At 34.8% G+C, this 12509-nt stretch overlaps 1 protein-coding gene across 4 annotated transcripts in view; it reads left to right on the top strand.

The window, feature by feature from the left end:
* The window catches only part of LOC125049779, a 28069-nt gene extending 16266 nt beyond the window's left edge, over positions 1–11803 (top strand). For 2 of the 4 annotated variants that reach the window (XM_047649227.1, XM_047649228.1), the window contains exons 11-15: positions 2140–2244; positions 3050–3133; positions 5292–5348; positions 10307–10479; positions 11519–11803. In XM_047649227.1, the coding sequence (XP_047505183.1) occupies positions 2140–2244; positions 3050–3133; positions 5292–5348; positions 10307–10479; positions 11519–11576 (477 nt within the window). In that variant the 3' untranslated portion in view covers positions 11577–11803. Of the gene's footprint in view, positions 1–2139; positions 2245–3049; positions 3146–5291; positions 5349–10306; positions 10480–11518 lie in introns of all 4 variants that reach the window. The other 2 variants (XM_047649230.1, XM_047649229.1) reach the window with 2 other exon arrangements.
* The last annotated feature ends 706 nt before the right edge of the window (positions 11804–12509 follow it).

The raw sequence follows: 12509 nt of genomic DNA, 5'->3' as shown, positions 1-12509 counted from the left end.
TTAATTCTAAACATTTTTTATGAAACATATTCTCAAGAATCTTGCTACAAGTGCGCATGTGCAATAGTTACTCATTTGACTCGTTCGGTTGTTTATGAATTGTTACGAATTGACTCAAACAACTGCCCGAAGTTGGATGGTCGGGTCGGAGTAGGGAATAAATTGTAAAAGAGGTTGTAACACATGCGCACGGGCAAAAGAAGATGTATATAAAGCTGGAGTATTTGATGTATCCTAACTAGTTCTTTCCGTTCTTTCTTTTAGAAACCTAGATTCGCAGATAAATTATAATTATATACAACCATGATAGCAGAACGGTAATCAAGTAGATAATACAATATTAAGGATGCATATTAGAAGACGATATAAATACTAATAATTATTACACAGCAATCCTTAAACATCCGATTCATTATAAACATATAATTCTAAGTAATATTTGAAGACTAACTGTTAGGAGTAAGGATGAACATTCTATTTAAAAAATGTGTAGTTTTTTACTAAAACAAATTGCTGACATTTTAACAGAGTTGATGAAATATTTCCTAGAGTTATTAAAAAGTATTGATTGAGTTATCAATGAGAGTCAAAGGCGATCCATCATGGTAAATTAGTTCTCGCGGTGGTCGCATACTGTTGCACTCATTAGCGGTCGACGACTACAGCTCTATGCCGTCCTAGTCCTCGTATATCGTATTTTATGTAAAGGCCGATTTACATTTTTTTTATTTTAAAGACAATTTACACCAATTGACCTAGTCCCATGCTAAGCTGGTGAAGCTTGTGTTATGGGTACTAGGCAACGGATATACATACATATCATAGATAGATAGACATATAAATACATATTTAAACACCCAAGACCTAAGCACAACACCAAATGCTCATCACATCGATGTTCGTCTCAGCCGGGGATCGAACCCGGGACCCATGGATTCGTAGTCAGGGGTACTAACCACTAGACCAATGAGTCGTCTATCATTATCTTAGTGTTTAGGAGAGTGCTTTAGTACAACTTGAAAGGCAAGTTCTTTAGCGTAGCGTTTACTAAAGCAAGTAGCGTTTACATGTTTCAACTAAAGTACTATCCTAAAGCACTCTCCTAAACACTAAGATAATGTAAATCGGCCTTAATATTCGGTTTTAGTTGAAAGAAAACTTTGTCAAAAAAGCATGATTGTTCCAATTTGGTTCGTTCTAATGTGCGGTTTTCAAGACATTGAAATTCTGACTTAAGATATAGAAACGTTAATTATCTAATATGTATAAAATTATCGGGTCACAATGTTCGTTCCCATACTCCTCCGAAACGGCTCGACCGACTCTTATGACAATTTTTATGCATATTCAGTAAGTCTGAGAATCAGCTACTATCTATCTTTCAAACTTTCAAATTTTATTTTTTTATGATACAACATACAAAAATACACACAACCCCTTATTTTCACTCCTCTAAAAACCCCTATTTTTATTATTTTAGATAGTTTATTTTTATTAAACTAAAAAAAGCTTTCTAGAAATAATATACATCGCAAAACGACGTTTGCCGGGTCAGCTAGTATCATTATAACAATGAACGAAAGATATACGGTTTAACATGACTATAACAATTGTTTTGAATCCAATATTATTGTAGGATTTTTTAAGCAGCGACATTACTTATTGGGGTTCCATTCCGTAACAAAACGATATGTAAATTTAGGTCTTGACACCATCGTATAATTAAATGTAGTTAGTTAGTAGTATAGTTAATAGAGGACTAATGACGCAACGTTTGTTCGTGTTCGTTGATCAATCACAATCAAACGAACGTCTTTTGTTTTTCACAACAGCAGATTGTTAAAGGGAGCGTTCAAGTATTACGTAAAGCAATTTTTGGAGATTATTGACCCCATCCCCCGTGAACTCGCCGTAACGTTTTTCAGTACCCAAGTACAGTACTGTATCCAAGTCTAGTAAAACGTTTCGTGACCACCTAGTGACTCTTTAGTTACTATTATGTGGTGTAAGTAGAAAATAATATTAACAATAACGCGTAATTCAATTCCCGCCCCGCATCGTAACGTTTTACAAAAGGAAAAAAAATCCGTTACGTAATACTTGAACGCTCCCTAAAACATAATGTAACATTATTTTCAGATGTGCAACTTGTTTGAAAACACGTCATCGTCAGAGTGGCTACTTTATATAAGTGAGTGGGAGTACAAGGGTGTAGCACTGTCAAATATACGGGTCACTACCAAGGTAATATAGGCATCGCTAACTTTATTAATTATATGTAAGAAATCGGAGAGTTGGGGGTGTTTTAACCTGTCTGCAGCACGTATAGCGGACTAGCAGAGTTCAGTTGGTCGTGTATACAGGAGGACTTGGATATCACGGAGAGTTTGACCTAATCAGTTTAGAGAAGCTTTATAATTTTTTTCGAATAACATTTTTATTCTACAATAAAAAGAAATCCACCCATGGCCGGCAAGAAACTATGGCTACTGTAAAAAATATTTATACATGATTCTGCTTTCATCGCAGATAAGTACTAAACTAAACTACTGGGGTAAAGAATAGCATCGATTGGTCCAATTCCCAAATGGAAACTTAAAATACCTAATGCATTTAGATTTTTCCAATCTTTTTAAATGAAAGCGCTAAATTTTGTAGTTGGCGGTGTATGAACTCCCCCATGCTCCAAATGAGCATGTAAAGCCATCAGACCTGCCTTGCGATTCTGTAACTCACTTTTCGAACTCACACAGCGGCGGTCGCGCTCAAATCACTCGTTAAGCAGTCATTTTACGATTTGGCATTATGTTAAACCATAAACTACAAGCTCCCTATCAGAATGCCAAATCATAAAATGACTGATTTGAGCGCGACCGATGCTGCGAAAACCGCTGTGAGAGTTCGAAAAGTGAGTTACAGAATCGCACGGCTGCTCCTATTCTGAGGTTACTACCGTCATATCGGACGTCCGGCACATTAGAGTATGATAGTTGTACAATAGGACTACAGAAATGCTGTTTAGCAGTATTAATAATAGTTATTTATTTAGGTGTGTGTGCAATGTATGCTGAGTGATCAGACGGATCTACGCGAGTTCGGAACAGCGCTGTTATACAACGTCGCCAGCAAGGAGGTAAAGACCGTGGTCTGTATTTCCCTTTTACATATTGGATATATTTTTATGTATGTTAATGAACTTCTTCTATTTCACACTTTCTTAGTTAAAGTCTGGGCTTTTGAACTCAGCTTCTAAAGTTATCCTTTCATATTTTATAGTTTAACTTTGGTCTATCTATTATACTAATTATTATTATTTAATGTATTTATTAGTAATCTTACAGCTAACATACACTTCGACAATTTACAAAGCCAAAACAGATTACATAGATAAACAATATAATATATGAATGAAAATGTAAACAAAAAACCCGAAATTTAAAAAAAAATCTGAAATTTATCATTAAACAAATAACAATTAATACTAATTATTTCATTGAGACATTTATAATGCCCACCTTCCACTGCGAGCGGAACGGACCCCTTACGGACTCCGCTGTACTCGTAACGATGATTTTCATACATGTGCTTCCACCAAAGCGGAGACGAGCGCAACGGAGAGAGCGAGTTGAAAGAGTCACATATGGAAAGGAAATGAAAATGTATGAAAATCATCGTTACGAGTATAGCGGAGTCCGTAATGGGTCGGTTCCGCTCGCAGTGGAAGGCGGGCATAATTATTAATGGCATTAACTGTTGAACCTATGATTTTTTAAATATATTCATGTTAGTCTAGGACGATTGAGATTATATTATAAGTTTATATGAAATGAGAATACTTCCTGAATTCGTTAAAGGAAATCCATAATTCTCTTGTTCAATATTAACTTAGGGCCTTGTTTATCATATTTTCAAATACTACCACACGTCATTGAAAATATACTTTAAGACTTTATGGAATAGGTAATATTTTCATTAACATATAAATTGCAAAGTTTGTATATTGTGATGTTATATTAATATTTGTGCTGATTGTGAGATGTACGAGACTTAAACAAGTATATTAAATACAAGTTATAACATTGAATTTTTTTTTTATAAGAATAAACTAATTTTTCGACCAATCTCTTGATTGGTTGTATGCCAGTCAGAATTAAGCTATAGAGATTTTAAACCTCGAGAAAAATGTTTTAAAAATGACGTAAAAAGACTGATAGGTTATAAAAAGTGTTTCAACAAATTAACAACATCCTTCAAGTTCAAGTATCCCATTAATCAATGTCAATATGAAGTTGGTTATAGTCAGAAAGTTTTATGTCATTTGCCAATATTGTAAAGTACAATTTTTATTTAACACCGCGAATAAAGTTGAACGTAAAAATAATACATGGTTTGTCTTAGGGAGCGTTCAAGTATTACGTAACGTACTTTTTGCTTTTGTAAAACGTTACGATGCGGGGCGGGGATTAAATTACGCGTTATTGTTAATATTTTTTTTTACTTACACCACATAATAGTAACTGAAGAGTCACTAGGTGGTCACGAAACGTTTTACTATACTTGGGTACTGAAAAACGTTACGGCGAGTATTATTAAATAATCTCCAAAAATTGCGTCACGTAATACTTGAACGCTCCCTTAAAGTGCTACACTTCTTTGAAAATGTGGCCATCGCAATCAGAATTTTTATCCGTCTTTTACACAAGGGTTACTCGCGGTAACATGAACTAAATTAGTAAAGTTAAGATTTGTGGTCTTAGTATTAGTAAAATACGTAACCTCAATTTATTTTTCATTTCTGAATTGCAACATTTATGATTGATGTTCCTAATAATATTCCTGCTATATAACGTTCCTTGATAAATGAACTGTAAAAATAGTGCGTGGTGTCTCTCCGCGCGGAAGAAGTGAAACTTCGTAATGTGGAAATGAAAATAGGAAGCATTCACTCTCTGTCTCTTTCTATTCCCCCTCCCCAGGAGCGTTAAACGTTTAACGCAACTTTGTTGCAAGTCGCGTTAGTAGTTTCACTTCAAAATAATTTTGTCAATTCGTAGTAGTTTTTGATATAAGCGCGTTCAACAAAATAAAGGAGCTTTATTGGTATAGATTTTTGATCCGATAATTTATTACTTGCTTATAGTCGTGTAAAACAAAGCAAGCGTAATGTTATAGACACTATCAGGCGTGAGGCGCGTCATGCACATACTGTCCACTACCTGCCTATAATTTTTTTTTTAAATATTACGTAGAATAAGTCATAAACAGAAGCTGCAGAGCTAAATATGTTGCAGCGGCTGGGTTTGGGCGGCAACATTCGCAAGCAACTACCTTCCTCTGCCAAGTTTAAGGTATTCTAACGGCTGATCTCTATAAATGTACTATGTCCTTTGGGTTATAAAAGTCACAAACGACTATTAAATTGCGTCTTTATGTCGTGCTTCTGCTATGATACAAGGCCTTTAGACTTAAAAAACGTGGATTAAAGTTATTTTTTACCTACGGCAACATAATCTTTATCTATGATAATGTTCACCTGTTAACATAAACATTACTATATTTAGTCCCCGTTTTGTAAGGTTGATTGAGTTTTTATCAATAATATCTAACACTCCTGGTATCTATATCAGGTAATACATAAGTATACAGTTAATAATTTGTGTCTTAATACTATAAGACCGTAAAATATCTGCAACAAATATTCATAGAATTTTAATTATGTGGGCTTCTAGCAATAAAATTTTATACAAATACTAGTGGACCCGACAGTCGTTGTCCTGCATGATATTTCAAGCAATTAGTAAAGCAAAGTATGAAAGTACCGACTGCAGCGCCATCTGGCGGGCTGATTTGTGAATCTAAACCATTCCCAGATCCCCTTGAACACACACAAAAAAATTCATCAAAATCGGTCCAGTCGTTTGAGAGAAGTTCAGTGACATACACACTCACAGAAGAATTATATATATAAAGATTTGATGTACAGTGTATTTGATGTCGTCTAATTCTTTGTCAAACTCATAATAGTCGCAATGAGAGAAATTATAAATCTCTTGATAATCATATTGCGCTCGATCGTCCGTACGATTAAAAAAAAGTTATTTAACTGTCGCGATGCTTTGAAAGGTCAGAGACGATAAAGAAATCGTAATCTAGATAATATTGTAATTACATGGCATGTTTTTCCAGAAGTAATATTTGCTAACTTTAACTTTGTCTCATTTTATATATAATGTATAATTGTATATATATGAACCAGGGTAATTATAACAGATTTAAGAAGTTCTAGTTATTGAGATTAGCCGTTAAAGGGGCCCGTGTTTCATGTTGTGAAGTCTATTGATGGAATTAACACTAATACATATAACTAAAATTGTCCAAAATATTTTTAGGTCCGAATAATAAAATTATCGTCTGATTTAAGAAAACATTAGCAAGTTTTCATTGCATGATTTATAAAATCTTAACTAAATTGCTTATGTAGCCAATATCTAATAAGTACTGCCGAAAATGCACTAACTGTCTTCTTGTCAAGTTAACGCAGAACCTCTTTGATTAAGATTCGGTTTGTGATAAGGTCACAGTCATAAATAAATCAAAAATCATCAGAGTAGCAATGGTACCAGCATTAATGGGTGTTACAAATTTTAGGAGAAAACATATGTTTGAAAATGTATTTATTTTTTACAGTAACAAATACAATAGAAAACTTTACTAATATTTAAACAAAACAAGAAAACATAAAACCTAAACCCTTTTTTAACTAATTATAAATAATGCAATTCTTGTGAATTCAGCCAGTGTGCAACTAAATATAACCGTTTCACATGCACAATAATATTCAGGGTGCGCAAGACACGCGTAAAAATATTTAACCATTGTGTTAGACTTGTCGCAGCTAACATAAAAACCGGATTACCTTGAAACGTCTGAACAGTCTTATCTTCATAAAAATATACTTAAGAACTATATCTACGTTAGCTTTCTAATTAGTTGATTTACGATACATAACAGACACGTCAAACTATAACATTTTGCATCGGAATAAAAATACCTACAGCAGAGGTATGAACGGAACGGATGGTGTACTCTTCATCCAATCTATAGGACTTATTTGACCAGACTAATCACTGACGGGCCGGCTTGTGGGCCCCAGTAGCTAAGATCGAGAAGGTTTAAATATCCTTAGCGGTCGGAATAAGTTTGTTAGCGCTGCTCAGGGTACGACGTTATCATAGTGATTTGTATGCGCAGATTGTAGGTGTCGCTACAATAATTTCTAGTACAGCTACCGGCATACATCTTGAACAAATGTCCTTGACTGCGCGACGGCGGGAAAGTGACGTGTCGATCGCGTGATTGGTAAATCAGTTGACGTTTGTGTCCCGCGCTGCGCAAACTTTCCCCCACTCCCTTGTTTAATGTTAAAGATGTTTGCCGGTATCTTTAGAGACCTTACTACAGCAGTGATAGTAAGTTTGTACTGATTTTAACTAATAAAAGAATAAAATAAAATATCCTTTATCGATCTTGGCTCTAGACTGTAATTTCTTCCTTGTAGGTTTTTTTTTAACAGGTCGAACGAACTTTGAGACTTTTTACGGTGTCCTTACCATATTTAAGGCTTTAGGTGGTTAACTCTCGTTACGGTAATATTTTCAATACTTTTCATTTATTTTTTCCTTTAAAAGCATTGTATGTGCTTATTCTTGAACTTAGATTCTATGACGAGTGTATCAGTCTAACTTAATGTTGACAAATGAAAGCCAAAACATAAGACGTAAAATATTACCACGTTGCTGAAAAGCGCGCTCGTTATGTAAATAATGTAGTATTAGGTAACACAAAAGATTAGAACGTGTAGGTACTTTAGACTTTTAAAATCTACTCAGGTTAGGTTAGTTACAAGTCCGTTCCGCACGAAGTCTCGCAAAAAAAGTGAGTCAACGCCGGTGTTGCCACGAATTATATAGATTTCTGCTACAAGATGGCGTTAGTCCGCTAACAGTAGTAATTTCGTTCGTTTCTCAAGGTTAAATAAAAAAAATGCTCCTTATTTAAATAATTACTGTCACAAACAAAGGTTTTGTAGTAAAATACAGAAAATAAACTGCTACTAAAATATTAAGAAACCTTGAAAAATCCCATGGCCGTGAAACAATTGTATCAAACGTTATCAAAGTGGGTAATTATAAATTATGTTTTTATTTGTCTAACAACACATTAGTTTATCATTTATATCTTAGCACGAGTAAGAAATATTGTGACATAGAGGTTTAATAATAGAAAATTAATTTTGAAATTCAAAGTCTGGTTATCGATCATTGGAGGTCTGGGGTAAAAATAGTAGCATATTTTATAGGCTTTTCGCATTGACATATAAAGAAACAAACATTAGCTAGTATTTTTACGTCCTTCACAGGTTTTTTGCTTATAATTTTATTAGTTATATATATATGTTATGCTACATTACTATCGAAATTTATAATGTTTCTATATTATTATTGCGTTTACTTTGTTTCTTATTTTTCATGTTACTCTTAGGTATTTTTTTATCACGGATTGTCTGGAAGAGTTTATAAGCGATAAGGTTTCTTTCGTTGCACTCGGCCTTTAGATTTATTACCATATTTTAAATATTCTTTACAAATCAGTGTAAATCAATAAGTGCCTTAGCATATTTCATGAAATAATTCGCCACATAAACAAATCGTCAAGTATACTATTGGGAAATGTTAGTGACGATAAATACCTAATAGTTTATATTATTTTTGTGTTGCTATATATAGCGCTACCGTCCCCTAGTGTGAGATCCATTCTATCATCGAATTATTATATTGCGAAACAATTTGGAAAAAAAAAATCGATTTTTAATTTATGTGTAGAATATTTAAAAGTATTTCTTGAAATTCGGATTTTCATACAGTGTTGAATTGTATAATGAAAATATATTGTATGTCCATAATTAAACAGTACAAAATCAATTTTTTAACTTCAAAACCGTTTTACGATCCTAATTATATTTAATTGTTTAACGCGCTTATAAGATTAGTTATAAAGTATTTACGAAATTTGAGGACGCTCTGACATTATTTACTTAGTTAATTAAATAGGCATTGCTACCGAAAATGTTCCAATTTTAGTTGATAAAGATATTTTTCCACATTCCATAAGTGAATTGTTATAAATTGTTACTCACACGAGTTCCTAGTTCGGGACCTTTGCGAAGCCAGATTTGTGCAAGTGTTTCTTAATCATTTGTTTTTTTAATAAGCAAATAGCTGATCAGCCTTCTGTTCCTACGCCGTCGACTTTTTGACTCTAAGGCATGCCGGTTTCCTCTTGATGTTTACCTTCACCGGACGAGCGAGAGTTAAATGCGACAAAGACAGATAGTCCATTGGTGTCCAGTTAACTCCAATGCTCTGGGCGGGCGGCAGCTGGAGTTTGAACCTATGATCTGAAGGCTAAAGGCCGGGTTATACTACAGCCACGCCGCGTGTCGCAACGCGTGGGATTGCGATCGGTTACATACATTTAATATGAACGTGGTTACATTAACCCAGCCCCGCGTGTCGCTGAGTGAGCTGACGCCACGCAGATCGCTCGATTTCGATCGGCGTGGGCTCGGTAGTGGGGGAAGTGTCCCGTTGGCTCGCTCTGCGCTAGTGTAATCGCCACGCATTTGCGCATTCCGGCGTGTTGACGAGCAAGCAAGCAGACATCTACCACATTTTAGAGCGCGCGCAAGATGTCCGCTGACGAACTTATTGAGCTAGTGAGAGAGTATAAATTTTTATATGATCCTAAAAATAAAGATTATAAAGACCATTTGATAAGAACAGCAGCGTGGGAAGAAATATGCCAACAATTTTTTTTCTTCTTGAGTTGGCTTAACATAAATAGGCAGGCAATATCTTCTTCAAGATCCGTATCTGAGTCGGAAGAGAACATTGTAAATAGATGCGGACGTTTACGCGGTCACCACTGAACTGACACAAAAATGAATCAGCACGCGCGGCGACACGACACTGTAGTATAAACACCAGCCCGTGCGTCAAGCAGCGTTGCGACACGCGGCGTGGCTGTAGTATAACCCGGCCTTAAGAGTCGCTTGCTGGAGCCACTATGCGAACACTGTTCTGCCAAATAATTATTTCCTTTAAACGGTACAAGCCTGGTTGCTGTATCAAGCCACGAGGTTATGCTATATCGAATTCATAAGTTACTACTTCATTACCTTCTCTGATACCATAGATTAGGCCTACCTTTAAACAAAGATATCTCCTGCGAATCCGTTTGTCCACAGGTATTCGACGAGGTATGCGTAGAATTGGCGATGGCGGCCCTACAGCTAACGCAGTACGAACCGGCTGAGGAACATTTGTGGAGGACTCTCACAGCCTTAGCCCGACTGGCCCAACATTCGTCTGAAGTGCCACAACTTATTGCTATTGTTGGACCAGATCCTAGTGGCTACAGGTTTGTACTAAATTTGAAATATCACACACTGTCACATGTCTACGGGACATTAATTGTGACCACAGATTTAGAAAAAAAATATTACAATGAAATATGTCTTCCAGACAGTGAACCATCTGTAAATCTGTTCAAAAATAGTCTGTATAAAACCACAAACAGAAACGCTCGTATCAGCTTATTAATAAATTAGTATATTAAAAATATTTTATTTCGTAATATGTAAAATTTGCTGATATAATATGTTAGTCTCGTTTTTAATTATTACGGTTTATTCGCCATAGTGCGATTATAACAGGGAATCGATAAATAAGTATCGAAGAGTATAAATAATTCGTACTTAATAGATTGTATCTTCTAATAAAGAAGAGCGATTTGTCTCGAAAAATACTTGAAATTGATAAAAAATATTTTACTAAAATTATTAACTAGTGACATCACACTATGATCAGATAGTAGTTCTGTATCAATACATAATGTTGCAAAGACGGGAAGAATAATTCCTTCTCTCAGATTTGTAAAATGCGCTTGGTCGAGATCATAACGTCTCAGGAATTCGAAAGGAAAAGTCCATTTATTGCGGATATTCTTAACGGTGCAACCGAATTAACGCGAGTGAAACATCACTGGATGTGGCAGTACCGGTTATACACATTTAGACAAAGTCCTCTCTTATTTATCTATTCTATTGATATAAAAAACAGTGGCGCTATAACCTTTTTAGGTCTGGGCCTCAGATTTCTGTATCTGTTTCTTGATAATTTGTCAATCTAATACGCAAGTAAGTGATCAGCTCCTGAGTCCTGTGCCTGACACACGGCGTCGACTTTTCGGGTCTAAAGCTAGCCGGTTTCCTCTCGATGTTTTACTTCACTGTTCGAGCGAATGTTTAATGCGCACATAGAAAGAAAGAACATTGGTTCACAGCCGGGGATCGAACCTACAACCTCAGGGATGAGAGTCGCGCGGTGAAGCCACTAGGCGAACACGGCTCAACTTCAACTGGTATCACATTGTGTAATAAAATATAAATCTGTTTCAGGGGTAGGAGTCCACGCATAGACGAACAGATAGATATAATAATGAAGAAAGTTAAGTAAACTTCTAGAATAGTAATGGATTCGTTCCCTTTTAATGTCGTGAGAAACTTAATTTATTAATGTCGTTAATAGCTTTTATAGTTTATTTGAATTGTATTTTGTAATTTATTAGAATCCTCAAGATTCTAGATTGTTGTAGTACCTGACGTACTATATGTAAGTTATTCTAATATGGTGCATTTAAAAAATTTATTAATTGGTTTTATAAATATATTGGTATTAAATGAGTGTTGTTTAATTTCTATTTTAATTTCATGTTTTACTTCGTACTCTTGCTGTCAACCCTATCATGAAGTGACCTAGTGAGTCGCGATAAATTAATAATAATGACAGTAATTTTTAACTTATTTTTTAAATTATATTGATTGCCTTATTAGTCACAAACTCTTAGAAAACTTTACCCTAATATTGCATTTAACAGGAATATACCAGCTGGTATTGGGTAATATAAACTGTTTATATTTGGAACACTAATTTAATTTCATAAAGAAGCTTCTACAATCGTCATCTTATTAAATAGTAGGTGTTATGACGAAGTCTACGATAGTGCCACGACATTGTTTTTTGTAACAGATATATACCGGATAGTAAACAGCTTTAATATGTAAATTTGTTATCAAAGATTTGCTTTTAGCAGATAAGATGCGTTTTCAATTGCAGTTATCTTAATGCAAAGATGCTTTGGAAAAAGACGGCAATATAATAATTTACACATTACCGTTTTCTGGACGAGTTTTGCGTCTAAATATAGGGAGGATACAACCTATAAATATATGAGTATGCTGTATGACAAAGGGAGACAAAGCTACGTTTTATCGTTACACAAAACATTTACAAACATTACACTTGATAGAGTTATAATGCTATGTATTATCAAAATTGTGTTATAATTTATTCTGAATTTAAACTTATCAAACTGTCTTGAAACAGTTG

The sequence above is a fragment of the Pieris napi genome, chromosome 5, assembly GCF_905475465.1.
Source record: "Pieris napi chromosome 5, ilPieNapi1.2, whole genome shotgun sequence".
Classification (NCBI taxonomy): domain Eukaryota; kingdom Metazoa; phylum Arthropoda; class Insecta; order Lepidoptera; family Pieridae; genus Pieris; species Pieris napi.
Note: the sequence above shows the minus strand (reverse complement) of the source record. Positions and strands in the feature narration are given on the sequence as shown.